We start from the raw sequence: 19,542 nt of genomic DNA, 5'->3' as shown, positions 1-19,542 counted from the left end.
CAGCGGCCTTACCTGCAAACTACTCCGTCTCCTTCCTGACAGGCACATGGTCCATATGATTATGGAACTTGTGTAAAACCGCAGCTTTACCCTTTCCACCGGTAGCGGCCGACGAAGTAGACCACGTCGACTCAGGAACGGCGTCCCACAGGGCTCTGTCCTGGCTCCCCTCCTCTTTAACACTTACATCTATGACCTGCCTGATACCATCTCCAGGAAGTATGCTTATGCAGACGATCTGGCTCTCCTGCATCCAGCCGGAGATTGGCAGTCAATGGAGAGGAACTTAAGCCAGGACATGTCAACTATATCAACATATCTCCAGAAATGGAAGCTGTAAATATGCAACCGGGACGGGACACCGGGACGGGACACCGGGACAGACGTTTAAACCGGGACTGTCTCGGCCAAACCGGGACGTATGGTAGGTCTAGGCAGATTGGTCCTGAAGGTTCCCTGTTTTTCATTTCCTTACATCGTTTTCAATGTTTACTGCCGTTGTAGAACTTGGAATGTTATCCAATAATAATCAATTACATCCTTGCCACCGGAACATCGGCATCCATACATAGTTTTGCGTCCCGTTTTGCACATCTGCTATATGCCGTATTGCACCAATCATTGTGTTGTGCTTAAAATGCTAGAAGGCTTTAAAAAATTTTTTTTCTGATTCTAAAATATTTTGGCGGCTGAAATGAAAGCTACACTTTATGAAATGAAATGCCTGGCAAAACAGCTGACTGGAAATCGTGTTACCTATACTTCTAACCCAGCCAGGAAATCAACCGCTTTCAACAATGATTTGACGTCTGCAGACGTTGAATCAATGTAAAAAGAAGCAATTTTGCTGGATGGAAAAGAATGTGATAAACTAGAGTTTTTTCAACCAAAAAATCAACTGCGAACGTTGAATCAATGTAAAAGAACTGATTTGCTGGCTGGGATTGCGACTACTACTTTATGTTTTCATTCATCTTGATTTGTCATGAGAGATATTACGATTCTAAGCAGCCATGACCGCCTGCGGAGAAACGATAAGAGCAATTCATCACAATAACCTAAAACCGCTTGATGTAGTATGAATATGAAAAATACTGCATTTATTGTAGGAAAAAATAATTTGTTTCAAAATGTTTTTTTTTAATGTTCAGTTGTTCACAAATCATCAAAATTAAAATTCGAACGAACAAAATCGGACATAAAATGACTGAATGTCAGCAAAATTCGCGTTTTTAGAGCTTTTTTGCAACATATGTTTTCAGAATACACAAACTAAGCATTTATTTCGAAAACAAATAATTATAATATAAAAGCATTTGACTATATGCATGCCAATTTTATCAAATGTGCGATATTTAGCGGGTGAGTTATAAGCCATTCTTTAGGGCGGGCTCAAATGGCCACGTTTCGTGCTTTTCGCGCGTCTTTGAAACGAATACCAGATAGGGTTAAGAAGCGGTGTTCCACAAGGATCATGCTTATTACCTACTATTTAACATCTACATCAGTAACATGCCATAAACTACGTCACGTCAGTGCGGCTACGCTGATGGCAAAGATCACTGTCACACCCTCTCACCCGTGCAACATGAATCCACGCGCCAATTGTCAGTCTTTCCGGAAACCCACTCCCACACAACCCGAGGGTATGTTTGTGGAAACTACAAGCAGCAGTTTGCTCTATTTCATTCCGAAACATAAAGGATAGTTGTTGTTTTGTAATACATAAACGTTTTTACCATTATTGAATGTATTTTAGTATTGAAAAAAATCATATAAATTGTATGGTACATATGTGTACCATTGTCCCTTGGGGGAAATATCAGATAACTTTTTAGATCTTATTGAGGTGCCTGTAGGCAGTGTGTTTTTTTGTTGTTGCTGGTTCGTAACTCTTTAATATCATCAAATGTTGATAGCCTATATGTACACATATGCAAATATTGCACCAAAAAAACACTCCAAAACAGAATAAACATTATATGTGTTGAGCGTATTGTCCACCTGTGCTATGTAAATGGTAGAAATTGCTTCTCATTGTACCATGAGTGTGGCTAACTTTACTGAACTGTCACCATTAAACTTGGAAGTTGTTTCCGTATGAATGCGGTAATTTCTGATTTCCATCATCAAGTTATTTTGCATGGAAACAACACTTTCATAATAAAAGGGGTGAATATGGGGCTGAGTTGACCCTCTATATGTGTTGAATGCAATGTCCACCTGTGCTATGTAAATGGTAGAAATTGCTTCTCATTGTACCATGAGTGTGGCTAACTTTACTGAACTGTCACCATTATACTTGGAAGTTGTTTCTGTATGATTGTGGGAATTTCTGATTTCTATCATCAAGTTATATTGCGTGGAAACAACATTTTCATAATCAAAGGGGTGAATATGGGGCTGGGTTGACTCCCAACATACCTAACATTGTATAGTCGTGTGGGTAAAATCTTTAAAATCACAAGACTGTAAAGCGAAAGTCCTTATGAAAAACAATAGGGCTCCTAATATGGAACAACTATAATCAAAAGAGCTATCAATAAAATTTCCCCTAAGGGACAATGGTACACATATGTACCATACCTTTTTATAATAAACAAACAAACAAATTAAAAAAAAATTCTTAAATTCAATTTAAGTTGCCATTTTAAACTACAAAACATATTTATTTGGAAAAAAACTTTCTTAGAAATATTATATCCTTTAAAGGGTTTAAAGAATGATGCTGGTACACTGTTTGTTGCAATGAGTAACAAGGCGTATAGTCAGTGTTATTTTTAAGGTGTTTTGGGGGACCGAAACGGTCCCCCAAATTTCTCCAGCGGTTTCCCAAAATTTGGACTTGCAACTACAGTAGAAAAGTAATGGCTGTTTCTCGCTATGTCTTAAGCAAATATGGCTATTTTCCTACGGCACATTCCCTAGCTACGCCACTGGTCACGTGTTCTCCAAAAACAATCAAAACAGATAATAGGTCAAAATTTTTGCAAAATTTTCTCGCTCGCTTTGCTCGCTCCACTACTTGTTCTTCACCTTCCTACTGCAGTATTGGTGGCACTGACAATGCATAGTTTCGGCAATGGGTTGAAGAAATAGTAGCCAACCGGTTAAGTTATTAAGGGCGCCTCAAAAATCAAGATACTGATAGGCTAACTTGAAGTATGTTTAAATTGTTATAAAAATTAGAACCTACAGTGGGCTATACTGTAAATAGGTATCAAATATCGTTTCTCTCTATTGCCGCCCGCAAAGCTCTTTTCATTTTAAACCCAGTCCGTGATAGAAAAAAGGTCGAAGACGGCTGCCCTAAACAACCCAAGTTTGTTGAAATTGTGGTTGAAAAGTAAAAGTGAAGATGTAAATGTTACCAGACAGCAAAAGCTCAACAAGAACTTGGTTTGCAAAACGTTAACACCTTGTGCAATTCCAACTGTTGGTGCATTCTGGGCAATTCATATGCTTGTGAATATAATGTATTTTGATGGCAGGCTAATAATGAACGAATAAACATTCTCTCATATGAATGTACGATTATACCAGGGGTCACCAAACTTTTTTCTCTGAGGGCCGGATTGTTGCGAGATTAACAGCTGCGGGCCGGATGCAGATTGCGAAAAATATAACTATTTTGAATCTCCATTGACTTGAATTGAGCACAATAAATAACAAAGTCAGCGGTGGAACAGCAAAGTTGTGATGAAAATCGAAAGATTGCTGGAAAAGTTATTCCCTGCTGTGATACACTACAGGGGCATCGTGCTCTTGAAAACACACTACATCTTTCCAAGTTTGGCCTAGGCTGTCCCCATTTGTGGTGGCCTAATGATAAAAACAGAATACCAACATGCCGGCTGCCTGGTGGGGCCCGCGGGCCGTAGTTTAGTGACCCCTGGATTATACGAATAAACGCTCTCTCAAATCTTGCATGTGGTTCCAACTGTTGTTTGCAGTGCATTTGTAATTGCAATGTAGACCAAATGTAATTTAGAAATGGATACGACTTTGGTTTTAGTATAGTCAGGTGTTTTAGGATTGCAAGAATTTTCATTTTTTCAAAATGAAAATTAATTTTGCTTGAGTTGGGATCGAAATTAAAATGGCGACTTTTACAAAAACTAGAGTAGAGAAAACACTTCTATATTTACTTTGGTAAGGTTTTAGAGCAGTGGTTCCCAACCTGGGGTCCGTGAAAAAGCATTTAGGGGTCCGTGATTACCTTGATGAATTTTGGAGAAAAAAAAAGTTGTTTTACTGTATATGCACGGATGGAGCACCAGCTATGCTCGGGAACAAATCCGAATTTTCTGCTTTTGTAAAAAACGAAGCTCCTCGCGTGGTTGTTACCCATTGCTTCTTGCACAGGTACGCCTTAGCAACAAAAACTTTACCAGCAAGTCTCAAAGAAATTCTGACGAATTGCGTGAAAGTCATTAATTTCATCAAAAGCAGAGCTGTAAACCACCGTACTTTTAAAGCGCTCTGTCAAGAAGTAGGATCAGATTACGAAGTACTTTTGTATAATTCTGAGGTACGTTGGTTGTCTAGAGAAGTTTTAAAACGACTGCAGCAGCTAACAATGAAGTAGCCTACCGTATCAACTCTTTTGAAAGCAAAAGGAAGTCCCCTCTCAAAATTATTTGAGAGTAAAAGTTTTCTATGCGGCATGGCCTACTTAGCCGATATTTTCGGTCATATTAACAATGTTAATCGTGGCATTCAAGGACCAGGTGTGACAATAATTGATGTAGCTGAAAAACTGAAAGCGTTTTTGGCCAAGTTGTCGGTTTGGAAACGCAGATTGGAAGCAGGTAATTACGCTAACTTTCCAATGTTAGAAGATCTTATCTTGATGGATGAAACTCAAAGAGAATAGGCTATACTTTTTTGATCTCTATGAAAAAAAAAAAAATTTGCGCCCGCTTGGAAACCCTGCAAATCTCATTTCAACATTATTTTAATTTAAAACACTGCCGAACGAAGTTGAAACATGAATTCGAAATCCTTTTCTTTTTGACTTGAACAACATTAGCGATGACGATCTCAGTAAAGATGACCTAATTGATTTGGGATCAAAAGAGTTATTATTACGCATTGAATTTCATTCAAAAACTGTGGTAGAATTGTGGTGCTCACAACTGCAAACCTACCCATTCTTGACAAAGCAAGCGATTATTGTTTTGTTACCATTCATAACCATTTACCATTGCGAGGCAAGATTCTCAGCTCTTGTTACAATAAAAACTAAACATCGAAATCGCCTGGACGTTGAAGATGACATGCGTGTTGCATTGTCAAAAACTCAACCACAGTGCAGTCGTTTAGTTCAGGAAAGGCAACAACAGCCCTCTCATTAAATTTGCTTACGTTGAAAAATTTTCGGCATGGCACTTTGGGTCACCTTAATATTCAAATATTGCTGACATTTCTTGAACAATTCATTCATTTTCTTATTTGAGCAACTGTTTAACCTGATATTTGCCGCAGGCGTCATAGCGGCAATGCAATATGACACAATACAGTGGTTGAGTAGCATAATTATTACGATAGTCAATAGTAGGCCTGTTAATTGAGTTTCAGGCAAAACTTATGTAGGGGTCCGCAGAATTAATGATTTGTCTAAAGGGGTTGGGAACCACTGTTTAAAGCGCAATACGGAAAACAAGACACACTATTTCAAAAAGAAAATTGCAAACAAAACTTTTATTACTGTATTCATCGTTTTATCTCAAGCCGAATCCGCCTTTTTGTGACGACTCCGGACACGTCAAAATCTCTCCAACTTCCCAGCCCTTGGCACAACTTGAATTTCCAACATGAGGAGAAAACGATGCACCACAGTGTCCATTTAATAAAACTATTTTAGTTTTATTAGAATATCTTTTGTATCCTGAAAGTAGGACTAAAGTTGAAATTGAAATTTGTGCCAAACAAGTCCCCATTTAACCTATAAATATAAAGACACCTACATTATCCACACATAAACTCTGATAAATAACTAGGCTAAACTGCAATAAACGTTTTAAAATAATCTTGTTTTGTTTGATAGCTGAAATTCTTTCATCGTTCTTTGGCAACTAGTTTATATGGAAGAGGAATAAAGAAAGTTCCGTTTGATCCGTTTTCAATATCCGGAAGTTCATCGGCAAATGGATCAGGCAAGAATTGAAAATCTCGGATCATTCCAACTAGAAAGATGAAAAGTTCCATTCGGGCTAATTGTTCCCCTAAGCAACTACGTGGTCCCATCGAAAAGGCGATGACGTTGTTGGAAGGGATAAAGTTTCTTTTGTCATCCAGAAAGCGTTCCGGACGAAACTGCTGCGGTTTTTTCCAAACTATTTCATCATTATGGATTGCCCACAGGTTTAGCAAAACCTGAAAAAATTCCGCAACGTTTTCAAATAAAACGAATAATTAAATCAAGATTAGATAAAAAGATTCTCTTTTAGTTACACACCTTAAACAACCAGTAGCCTAACTTTCACAATTCGTTGAACACTTATTATGAGATTTCATCCATTCAAGAAAAGTTTCAGAATTTAAATTTGACATCCAACTTGACTAGCATGATATTGCCAGTGATATGTTTGCTAGTCAATCATTCTTTTTTTGTTCTACAGTACAATCATTCTAGATAGGTACCTGTAAGGGCTGTAAGTAAAAGCAGTCAGGTTTGGTAGCTTAACTAATCAAATATTTTTAGAAAGCTTTCGCTGCCGTAAAGGCGGCTTTGCCAGTAGGCCTATTCTTCACCTTATACTGTATTTGAATAAGAATTTTGATAAACAGCCTTTCCGGCAGCGATAATTCTGTTAATTAATTTTACTCGTTACCAAATGTACTGTTTTTATTGATCGCTCTGATTTTATTTGTTTCTCTAAAAATCAATGAACTGTGGTTGTTGTTCAAGGTTATGCTTGCGAATTTTGCTGCACACAATTGGAATAGGTATTTCGGATTTAGCCTACGCTTATTTTTCCGTATTTTTAAATGTAAATTAGGTTTCGTTCAAATAGCTCAGTTGATTTCAAACGCTCGATTTTACAAATGAAGAAGCAGCAAGATCGAGCAGCGTTAATTCAATTTTCTTGGTGTGCGCTTGAGCAAAGTATTTCAAGAACAGCTCTCCATTCGCGTAACTCAGTGGGCGGAATTCTTCATAGACAACAACACTTTAACAACAATAAAAAAATAGTCCTCCAATCTTGATGACTGCGTTGTGTCAATGGTTCAAAGGCTTTACAAAAAGGGTCTCAAACTCAAATTGCTCTGAGGGCCAAATGAACACTTGTGAATTAACCCCGGGGCCGCAATACCTTTTTGCATTGCGGAAAGTTAAGCATGTCTTTCTGACCCGTTTCACCATTCTAAATTTTGCGGACAGTCCCTACAGTCCACGAATGTTTGATCCATACTCTCCTTCCACAGGCACCTCAACTCCACAGCCTGCCCCCCGAGACTTAAGCTGATGGGCCTTTCCCCGGGTACATTACCACCCTAAAATCACAACGTTTTCCACCGCCGCGGATGGTGCAGGCCGGTTCTTTAAAGTTTCTGACCTTGCTATGTTTATTGTGCTCTTCTCGTAGTGTCAATACTTTTGTTCCGGTGCGTTGTCGATGCTGATAAAACAGTTCATCACTGTTCTATAAATAAAATAACACAGGAAGGACGCAATAAAAGAGATAATAAAATCGCATCAAGAATGCAAGATCTCAAAAAAAGAAATAGTATTAAGAACAAAGAGATAAAAAACATTGTAAAAAAATGCAAATGGAAAGACTTGGACCTGGAGAGTAAAAATCATGCAACCGACTCTCAAAAACCGCGGATTAAACGAAATCCTTGAAGATGTGATTGTGATACAACAATACGGATTTCTCGCACGTAATAAAATGGCGTTACCTTAGGTTTGTGCTCAGAAGTCTTGTGAAGTTGAATGAACATTTTCAGTTATTTTTAAACAATTTTACAGGAAATTTTATTTTATATTAAGTGAATGGTGAATAAGAGAGATTGTTAATTGTTAATCAAACTTATTCGAAAGTTCAGAAATGCATCACGGGCCCCGTGTTTGAGACCCTTGCTCTACAAGTACGCAAAACTACCAGAATTAAGTTTCCAAAAACGCTTTCTTACTTCAAAGATAAAGATTCGCACAATTAACCGATTAATAAAATGTTTAAAAAAAATCGATAAACGTTATCATTTGTTTAAACAAACTGGACGAACCACATCTGGAACACGGAGTGGCAAAATCACACCTCCACGCTCCGTGACTTCATACCCGACGCCGATCCCCGTCCACCAGGGATGATGGATCGCAAGGCTTGCGTGGGTCAAGCTTAACCACCTGCAAACTGGCGTCGGCCGCTTTCGTTCGGACATGCACAAGTGGGGCCTGGCTCCTTCATCAAAATGCGAGTGTGGTGCCACGGAACAGACCGCAGACCATGTCATCCACCACTGCCTAACCCACCGGCCTCCACACGGTGCGCATGGTCTGAGAATCCTGGACGACGAGACTGCTGAGTGGCTGAAGATTTCCTGCCCTCCAATCTAGCCTGGAAAGATCGCTCATACGCCATCATCATCATCATTTGTTTAAAGCGCATATGGGATTTCTTGTTAATGCCAAAGCAATTTCATCGCTTGAGTTCTCTCTACTACTGTGCATTGTGCAATAGATTCGGACCAGTAGATTATTACCTGTTGTTGAAACAACGATTAGGCTAGGGGTGGGCAAAGTTGTTCAAAGAAAGAGCCGCTTGCAGGTAAACCATAAACACCAGCGAGCAGCAAAATCAGTTGACACAAAATAACATAACAGCAATAAAAACGCAATGATTGTTTATCCATATCAGTTTTGTACTTGACTCGCTAATCTCTGAAAATTTGGACGATAAGTTGTTAATGCTGTGTGAATTAATTCTTCTAAGTGTTCATTTGTCAAGGTTGCACTATGCTTTCATTTTACAAAGTTATAAATTTGTAGAAAAATGAGTAAGTAAGTTCTGGTGCTACTTCTAGGCTTCAACTAATCGCTGCTTAGCGACTTTACTAAACTTCCAATTGTTGCTGAGTGAACGCAAAATGAACCAGGAGAAGCACAATGTTGCTTTTGCAACGTCACAATTCCATTGTTTAACAATGGCTACAGTAAAAAAGAGGCTCCTTTTTGATCTTTGTGTTATATTGGGCGCAAATTAGATTTTGAAGATTTTAATTTATACCAACTGATTTTTGCGCCCCATATCAATGTGGTGCCCATGGCTCGAGCCAGGCCTGCCATACCCTAAGTACGCCAATGCTTGGTTGACAGCGCGAGATAACATTTATAAAGTATAATTCTAATTTTTTTGTAATATTACGATTCAATGCAAGAGCCACAAAATTTATGTTGAAGAGCCGCATGCGGCTCGCGAGCCGCAGTTTGCCCACCGTTGGATTAGGCTGAAGAGAACCATAAATTATTACGCATTGCTGCAGTGCGGACAGCATCTTAATAATTACCCAAGTGTCTTTTGGAATAAAATATCCGTTTAAATTAGCATCTTCGGAGGTTTTGTGAAATCCAGCGAAAGGTGCGATTGTACGGAACCTCAAAACTTCTTCTACGAACGCGTTAGTATATGGCATGCTTTTTCGTTTGGTTACTGAAACATTGCCATTGGGTCCTAAGAATAAATAGTTACGTAGTTAAAATGAAAGTCCAAGCAAACAGCACCGGTAACTTAAAAGCTTCTCAAAGAATGCGTTCAATCACTTGTAAGCCTTTATATTTGACCTGAAAACCAGTTGATGAGATCAAAGGTTCTGTAAATAGCGCAAATTAGAGCAAACTTGAAGTAGAATACGAAAACATTTTTTTTAAAACTCTACAAAAAACAAGTTTTTTTGTAGTTTCTTGAAAAGATACCGGTAACAACATTATCTTTATAGGCATAGGCTACGTGTTTAACATGAGTAATAAAGTGCATGGGTTGCTATTTCTCCCATTGATATCAACAAGCCCAAGCATGGTAAGCTACAGAAAGAGTTCAAAATATAACAAAGGTTTGTTGTTACAGGCTTACGGCACAATGTTATTTAATAGGCTACATCGCCAGTTCTACCAACCAATAACTTCCATCACTTCCTTGTAAAGTTGGTTTTGAACTTCAGGATAATGGATGAGACAAAGCAAACTCCAATTTATAGTGCTGGAAGTTGAATGGATTCCAGCTGTGAAGACTGATCGTACGTAGAAAACTAATTGGGAAGCCTGTTGGACGAATGATAACTCAACATAGGCTATTTCATGCAACTAAAGATTTCTGAAACAATCGGACGCAAAATAAATCGCAATTAAAAGAACCTTGAAGGATGTTACTGGCCAAATCTCCATTTGTTTTATAAATTATGACTATAAAAACCGGCCAACCGCAAAAACGTTAATCACAATCCCCAGATATTACTCAGCATTGCACAATGTAACTTAGCCTACAAGCAAAGATTTAGGCTCAGAAATTAAGTTTATGTATTTTGCTATATTGACCAGACTTTTGTTTTCTGCAGTAAAATGACAGTTTCGTCTGCTGTACAGAAGTTTACTGATTTTTCAAAGTAATTTCAAAACTTCTTTAGGATGGTAACCCTAATCTCAACTGCGTGTTTTATATCGTGTGCTTTTAGGAATTCCTGAGTTGGAAAAATGACAATAAATAGTGCTAAATTATTTTTGATCGCTAGTGGCATGACGTAACGAATGAGCCTATACCCATTGCTAATACCCACTAGTGTTTTTAGGTTTGGACAAAATTTCAAAACCCGGGTGTCGTGATTTTAAAACCCAGGATTTTGAAGATCAAGATCACTTTCTCCAAACATATAAAATAATGAAGTTTTTAATCAATAATGTTGCAAAAATCACGAATGTTACTATAAGCAACCTGGGTAATGGTAGTTGGTGTTACTAGCCTAAACTGTTACTTTTAACTCCTCGATCGCTGATTGATAAGTAAATAGGCTAACTAGGGCCATTTTTATTTTGACCTAATTTTTTTTTTTTTTACCTAACGAAATTTCTTATTTGTAGAGGGCACAGTTCTTCCTTGAATTGATACCAGTTACCCAAACATAATGTTTTGTCTATTTCAGACCCAAACGTAATATTTTGTCGAAAAGTCATGGTGTGTTATAGATTATAAAAAGTGCGTCGTGTTTTTTGGCGATAGGAAAATCTGTCTAACTTTTGCTGAAGACGATTTAGCTTGCTTAGGTATTTTTTTATTTCAGAATGTCAGTTTTTTTTCAGATTTTAGGCTATTCTTAAAATCCAAACTGTTGATCTTCGAAAAGACCACTTTTGTAAAGAGAGAGTGTTTTATAAGAATGATTTAAATACGTAGGCTAACAATGAATAAACAATGGACAATTTGCGATAAAAGTTACTGCTGATCCGTGGGCATTGTGACATATTTCTGCTTTTATGGGTTAATATGGTTTAATTGTGTCGCAATTTCTTATTTACAATGCTTCCACTAAGATTTTTGACAAAAAATGCTCTCAAAAAACACAAAAAGTTTGTCAAAAGCGATAATTAGACAAATTACGGGGGGGTGGGAGAGATAATTTTTATTATTATTATGGTTGAAATTATCCATCGATCAGACTCTGTTATTTTCTTTCATACAACTTTAAATAAGTTTTAATAGCAACATTTGTTGGAGCTGACTCAGCTGAAACCAACGCTGAACCAAATGACGTCGGTTGAAACCTTGAATGGCTGTTTTCTAGTTTTTAGTCTTTATTAGAATTTCAATCAATTAGGCTACCGTATATGCCTGCAAACATACAAATATCCAATTGGTCATGGAGGGTTTTAAACCAGGTTTTATACAGGGTTTTAAACCAGATTTCAAGTTTATATTGCATGCATAGCAATTTTTATTCAAGCAAAATTTATTTTTTTGAATATTCACAATTAATGAAAATGGCTGATTTAAATGTCTATTTTATAGCATATCGTATATGTCGTAGTATCATTGTTTATATAGGTTTTATCTTTTTCTTTCTTTTTAATTGATTTTCAAATTTTCTGCCACCCCCCTCCCCCCCCCCCCGAAAAAAAACTCCTAGATCCGCGCCTGATCACAGGACTTCACTTGAGTATTGCTGCAGCAAACAACTTCTTTTTTTTCTTTTCGATTCTACTGAATATCAGCCTAGCTTGTTTCATCCAGGGCTTTGGAGCAGGCGTAAATGTTAAGTTGCTCCAGCTCTAGCTCCGGAGCTCTCTTTTATCATAAATTAGCTCCAGCTTCTGCTGCGGAGCTTATTGATACCTTCGCTCCGGCTCCGGCTCCAGCTCCAGGTTCCGAAAAGTACTTTCAATAAAATAATGACGACATATCAATTTAATTTCTAAAGCTTAAAATTGCCTGCAGTCAACTGTTGCTAAAAAATGGCACAACTTTATGAAATTTAAGGTAGGCTACTTTCATCAAAATGTCATGCGGAACTGCGTTTCAACATATATTCGTTAATTTGACGTCTGATTACGCAAATAATTTCTTAATTTTGTGAAGGGTTGCTGTTAGATTATGTAAATTCAGCCATTTATAGTAGTAGCATCTTTTGAAATACATCGGAGTCGGAGCTATTTTTCAAACAACTGGCTCCAGCTCACATTAAGAACATGGGAAGCAGCTGACTCGATGGCTTCTGCAGTTTTTCGCTGCTTCCTGTCGTGGAAGCTCGATAGTTATGGCGCTATTTTATTCGTATAGTTTATTGTACCGTAGCCTAATGTAACAACTGCGATCTATCATATTAACAATGGCGTAATGTTAGCAATTACCACTAATTACTTTGTACAGTACGAGTTCTAAAAAAATGTCTCTATCTTGTAAGTAAGTTTCTATTTTATTGTGATCTTGATCTTATTGTCCATCAAGATCAACACAAAGTAAAGCGATCTTTCATCAAGATCACTTGTGATGGCATTGGTGTTAGGAATTTTATAGCATTTAAAACAATTAGGCTACTCTACAATTTGCAAATATACGAGTTCACCAATATTTAGGCTTACATCTGATTGATGAATTGACAACAGATCACTTTTGTTTTAAGTCATACAATTTTTGAAAATGTTGATAGATGCTTGATTGGAAATCATTGGTAGATTTTTTAGCTAGAGATTAAAAATATCTTTTTGCTTGATTTTAAAAATGTACAAAACATTTGGCAACACTTTTGCATAAATGCATTGTAGATTAGTAGCAAGACGATCTCTATAACAGGCCTGGACACCGCGCGCCTCCAATCGAAAACTGGAGGCAGATGGTTCAAGCGAGGTTTTTAGCTATCACACAAAGTGCTTTTGATTTTTGCGAGTGCATTGTTATTCAGGGAGCGAAATATGCTTAATAACAATAAATTTAAACTAGGCACTGCAGTTTTTTCCAGAGAATTTGAAGTTTTTATGTGTGAAACTAGATTAGCCTGGCAGTAAAGCTGCAGAGGCCAGCAGGCTAGTCTGTTAGATATGTTTAGTACTTGAGTTAAAATTGAATCCCAGCTAATTAGTCTAAATTGTGTGCTTTTGAAAGTAACATATATGTTTTGTAGTTTAGAGACACCGCCTGCCCTAATGTGATAAGTGATAATGGGCAGAAAGTGTTGTGTTACTGGATGGTACTGAGTGTGGTGCTGGATGCAGATCTGGTTATGATGGAAATAAACAAATTTTAATGTATCACTTACCCAAGGATAGTGAAGAGAGAGAGAGAGAGCACTCTTACTAGAATTGCATCAAAAGTTAATAATATGCAAGGTTTTAATTTAAAAACTATTTTAGATACATTGCAGAGTCGCCAGAAACAAGTACCAGTACGTTATTTCTTTTTATAAACGAAATATAGGCCTATGTCAAGCCTAGTATGTCTTACCACGGAAGAAAGATTTTTTTTGGAAAGCTCAATATAATTCTAAACAATCAGCAACCACTGTTCTAGCAGTTATGGTTAAGTATTTCTTGGTGGTCCGAATTCTTATTAAACATGATACCAGTTCATCATTTAACAGCAGACTGTCAATATGATCAAATCATCATTATTATCGATAAACTTGAGCAGTGTTGTTCACATATTGGTGATATAATCTGTGATCGAAACCAAGTCCATAGGCCTAGGTATTTTTTCAGACATTTTGAAACAATTTCGAGCAAACCTTGGTTGACTAAACACAAAAATAAGTTCATAAAAATGTTTCTTCAGTTTTGGAAGATTGTCAATGTGAAAGGGTTAGGAGCTAAGTTCTGCTTTAAGGATCTAGTCAGAGATGTTGTAAGATCTGAGAATGACATTCAGCCGAAAATTTTAACACAGTTGGCTAATTCAGTTGAATGTATGGATTGGGTAGAGTTCAAAGAAAACAAGTGCAACAGTTGTCCAGTTTAACAAGCTCAGCTTTTCATCATACCTGCTTAGGTCTAGTTGATCTTGCTCGAAGCGTTTTATCAGCAGATCATGAGTTTGTTATGTTCAGTGAGGTTTCAACAGATTGAGAAATTATTTGGCAAGGTTGTGGGGGAACATATTTTATAAATGTTCAGCAGGTCTCCGAAAAACTGTCAATAAGCAAGACCAAGCATGCTTTGCTTCAGGGAATTGACATTTCTTCTGTATGTGCATCAGCAGGGCATGTTTGCAATCTATGCTCATACAGAATGGTTTTATCAGAAGTGGAAGTGTTTGAGGGATTGCCAAGTAGGCTAGCCTATCATATAGAAAAAATTATCATTTGATGAATTGCAAGCCATTGTTTACTTAGTTGGATAATGGATATGTTACAATGAAAGAGGAAATTTGTAGTGACAGCACTCTCTTTTACTATGAAAAATTTGGCTCTTATACCCAGTACTTAAATCGGGGAGGCTTAAATGTACCAAACGATGCAACATGTCAGATTGTCAGTAGTGTGGTTTTTGCTATAGCTTACTTTTGGTTGTAAAATTAAATGTTTGCCAAAAGCCACTTAGCACATTTTTTCAGTATTATGTAAGTGATTTTTATGAATATGACTTCATTACATTGTACTACTTTATCCAATATTTTGCTCAATAAGTTATGCAAAGCAATGACTCCATTGTCATGCAAAGAATCATCTCAGAAACTGTTAAAGTTGCAGTAATCATAATATGCAGTACGTTACTAACAAACTGTTCAATCTGAAAAGTTGTGATTCTAAAAACACATAACTTCTAATGTTGGCCTCGTATTTGGTAACACAGCAACCCCTTAATATGTGTGGACCCAACTGAATGCATATCATAAATTGCTGCTCAATCACACCCAACAAGGCCAACATGTATAAACATTAAACAATATTGTCACAACCTACTGTAGCCTATTTAAGTGAATCCCTTGAGAATTGTATGTGAAATGTACAAGTTTGGCCTAAAAAGGCAAAAGCTGCATATCAAGTATGTTTTAATAAGCATTAAGCAATGTTATATACGGTAGGCTATGTTGGGTGTTTGAGGTACGAAGTTTGTTGCATTCAATTCAATTCAATTTATTTTTCTTTGTCAGAATACAAAAGGAATGATATTGTGAAAAAGAAATACAGTAACAAAACCAACAAAAGGAAAAGGTGGCAAAACCTTAATGGTTTAAGACGTGCATGAAAGGATCTAATATTGCGGTATATGCATCAATAAATATGGTTAAGCACGGCCACCAAACCTGATACTTTAAAATAAGTTGATGAATTAGTTAAGAATCAGTCGCCTCCTCGTTCCTGGAGCAACTGGAGCGCCAATTCTTAAAGCAATGAGAACACGACTGAACCCAACAACATCACAAAAACAAACTAATATACACAGTTACACACACATATTGAAATTACGTAACGGACTATTGAAACAAGGACTATTTACAGATTTTATACAGAAATAAAGTGTTCGCAGCAACGATATTAAGTAGCCTATATATTGCACAACAAATACATTAATTAATAGGTGCTTGTGTACTGAAAAATTTGGTTGTTCCTGCTCTATGTGGAATGCAATAAGCTGAGTTACAATAGTTTCAAGGTTTTGTGTTATTCTCTGTTTTTCTTGTGCTGCCAACAAGCAAGGTACATTCATTTACAAGGTATATATTATATAAATGCATCAATTAAACAAAATATTATAATCTTCTATGATATCATTATGATGTCATAAACATTAAACAACCTGCATCAATCCCAAGTAGTTGCTATTGACCCATGCTTAGCAGAAAATATCTTGACTCCAAAAATATGTAGTCTTATTGAGAAAATGTGTATTTATACCATCTGCCTCCAGTTTTTGACTGGGGGCGCGTGGTGTCCAGGCCAGTTATAGAGATCGCCTTGATTAGTAGGCTATATGGAGCGAAGACAATTTAAACTGAAGATACCTAATATGCCTAATCTTACAGTAAAACTTGAATCATTCTTCTTTTTCATTTCCAAAATAAAAGCGTCAATAAAATCTCTAACGTTGTCTTCGTCAAATGTTTCTTCGTGTTCTTTGACGATTGCGCGCATGAATTCTATAAAAAATAAACAAAAAGCTTAGAAAGTTTAAAAGCATTTTTAATTCAGTGCCAAGGACTTCCAAATCCGCCCATTGTCACTCGTAATGACGTAACAATGCCCCCTTGGGTATCTAATGTTGCCCGTTTGAAGTTCCTCTTGCTCCTCTATAAATCCCCAAAGTTAGTTGGTTTTGTGGCGTATTTTGAAATTTATAAGAAGGGAGACCAAAAAGACTTGGGAAACTATCGTCCGATTAGTCTTCTTCCAACAATTTACAAACTTTTTACCCGAGTAATTACCAACAGAGTTGATAAAGATTTGGACTACCACCAACCGAGAGAACAAGCAGGTTTTAGGAAAGGGTTTTCAACCATGGACCACCTGCACTAGCCTATCAACCAATTAATTGAAAAAACAAACGAATATAACATCCCACTCTGCCTTGGACTAATAGATTATAAAAAAGCGTTTGACTCTGTTGAAACATCAGCTGTCATTTCAGCACTTGAAAAACAGGGAATTGACCAATCATACACTCAACTTCTCAATAACATTTACGCGGAAAATACATCTATAATTCGGCTGCACAAAGACTCTGAACCATTTCATATTCAAAAAGGGGTACGCCAAGGTGACACAATATCTCCAAAACTTTTTACAGCAACCTTAGAAGAAATTTTTAAGCAACTTAACTGGGAAGAAAAAGGAATCAAAATTGATGGTGAATACATAAACCATTTACGTTTTGCTGATGACATCATCCTTATATCTGAGCAACCTAAACAACTACAAACAATGCTAAGTGAACTCAATACAGAAAGCAAAAAGATTGGCCTTCTTATGAACTTTAACAAAACGAAAGTTATGTTTAACAAACTGGCAGACATCGGCAGCAATATTTTTTTGGACGGAACGACTATCGAAAAAGTTGATCACTATATATATCTTGGCCAAAAAATTACAACCAACTCCAATAAAGAAGATGAAATCAAAAGAAGAATATCACTTGGATGGCAAGCCTTTGGAAGAGCAAGTTCAATATTTAAGTCAAAACTGCCTCTTTCTCTCAAGAAACAAGTCTACGATCAATGCATCCTTCCAACCGCTACATATGGTGCAGAAACTTGGAACCTTACAAAGAAATTAACACTTAAACTAAGACTATGCAGAGAGCACATGAACGAATCATGATGGGTTTAACATGGCGAGATAAAAAGACTGCCGAATGGATCAGAAATCAAACGAAATTACGAGATATATTGAGCACAATCAAGGAACTAAAATGGTCCTGGGCTTGCTTTTGCGCAGAATAAACTATTTGAATGATTGCGGTTTTATAAACTTTGGCTTCAACCACATCCTAAATAAAACGCGGAGCTCAATGAAAGATTTTCCTTTTTTTCTTTCATTAGACAGATAGCCATTTTTACGTTGATTCAACATATCAAGACGTTGAATACTTGTAAACATGCGCGGTTTTGCAATTAGATTGCTTATCAAAATCATCTATCCTTTTTTGTATAAAAAGTGGGTCATAAAACTAATCGTAATACTCGATGTAAAATTCAGCATTTTTATATGCTGAAACAGTATTGTATTCATATTGTATAAATCCATTTTCTATTTAGAAAATATCAATATAATGCGGTTTGAGCATAGCTGAATTTTAGCACGGATACAACGACTGATTTTATGACTTTTATACAAACAAGGACAGAAGAGAAGTAATCTAATTGCAAACCGCGCATGTTTACATCATCTTGCAATGTTGAATCCACGTCGAAATGATTGTATTAGCGTTGTATTCAATTCCTCGTATTATCGAACTGTAAATGTGCAGCCACTTGTAATTTCAATGTGCCTCATTGCATATTCCTAAATATTTCTGAACTTGTGTGTACATAACCTGACAGAACACATGTTGCTTTACCATTGAATCAAGTTGAAAAACGTTGCTGCAAGAGCCTTGTGCCAATTGCTGCAGTCCGGTATTGCTGTAACCAAATCAAAATACTTATCAATATTTTGCTGCCAAACTGATATTTTTATCGCATAAACGCCCGTTAGGCAGCTAATTCCTTGTAAAGTATTTCTCCAGGTTCACAATGATTTGACGCATAATAAATACTACTTTGAATAAATCTAAATATTGTTTGGATTTTAGTGTGTGGCATATGAATCTTAGAGAGCTTATTGAATCCACAAGAAAATGACCCGAGGCATTACAGATTTTCCTTTTGATGAAAAGCGTTGTGACGTTCTGTTAATTAATGAACCGTAACTGTTTTATTTTGAATTTCTTTCTGACTTCTGTTTACGTAGAGCATCATCGACTTTATCGGGTAATCTTACTCTTAGTACTAGCCTCAGGGGCGGCGGAACGATTTTTGACTGGGGGAGCAAGATTACGAAAAAAGGGCACTTTTGTTTACTAAAAGGCCAATTTTTTTTCAAGTTTTAAGATAAGACATAGCGATAATGCTAATCTATCAGCTCACTACGTAAGCTATTGAGTAATGATAGTCTACAAGTGTCCGGTATACAAAGAGCATTATGCTATGTTATAATGATGTAATCTATTGTCAAGCCTTAAAGCAGCCTGCGGCCATGGCCGCTAAGTAGTGCTTGAATGACCGCCGGTGCTACCTCCTCAATCGTCCAAGTTTGGCCGCCGGTCTCTTCTAGCCAATTATTTAATTTCGCAATAGAATGATCGTGGATTAACTGTCAAAAATATGTAGAATCAAAGAGTGACGCAAAATTAGGTCAGCGCGTCATAATCGCCACTGTTGCATTGTGCGGGAATGTTTGTTATTGATGGAATACAGGAGAACTCGGTTAATCCGGATTCGGTTAATCCGGATCTTCGCCTAATCCGGATAAAACTGGAAGTACAAATGATTTGTAATCTTTTTCTTGAGAAACAGCTTTGGATTATCCGGATTATTTAATCCGGATCTTCGCCTATTCCGGACAAAAGTTGCCCTTTAT

The 19,542-nt window shown here is 37.0% G+C and overlaps 2 protein-coding genes across 2 annotated transcripts in view; both read right to left on the bottom strand.

The window, feature by feature from the left end:
• Nucleotides 1-19,542, bottom strand: part of LOC145775955 (malectin-A-like) — a 232,060-nt gene that overhangs the window by 136,825 nt on the left and 75,693 nt on the right. The gene's annotated exons all lie outside the window — the stretch shown is intronic.
• The window catches only part of LOC145776066 (cytochrome P450 2U1-like), a 53,905-nt gene continuing 40,423 nt past the window's right edge, over nt 6,061-19,542 (bottom strand). Inside the window, exons 6-9 of the mRNA XM_082587474.1 lie at nt 16,450-16,565; nt 10,123-10,267; nt 9,517-9,680; nt 6,061-6,378 (exon numbers count right to left, since the gene is read on the bottom strand). Of these exons, the coding sequence (XP_082443600.1) occupies nt 6,061-6,378; nt 9,517-9,680; nt 10,123-10,267; nt 16,450-16,565 (743 nt within the window). The remainder of the gene's footprint in view (nt 6,379-9,516; nt 9,681-10,122; nt 10,268-16,449; nt 16,566-19,542) is intronic.

The sequence above is a fragment of the Aplidium turbinatum genome, chromosome 1 (genome assembly GCF_918807975.1).
Source record: "Aplidium turbinatum chromosome 1, kaAplTurb1.1, whole genome shotgun sequence".
Taxonomy (NCBI): Eukaryota; Metazoa; Chordata; class Ascidiacea; order Aplousobranchia; family Polyclinidae; genus Aplidium; species Aplidium turbinatum.
The sequence above is the reverse complement of the archived record's forward strand: the minus strand, read 5'-3'. Positions and strand labels throughout refer to the sequence as shown.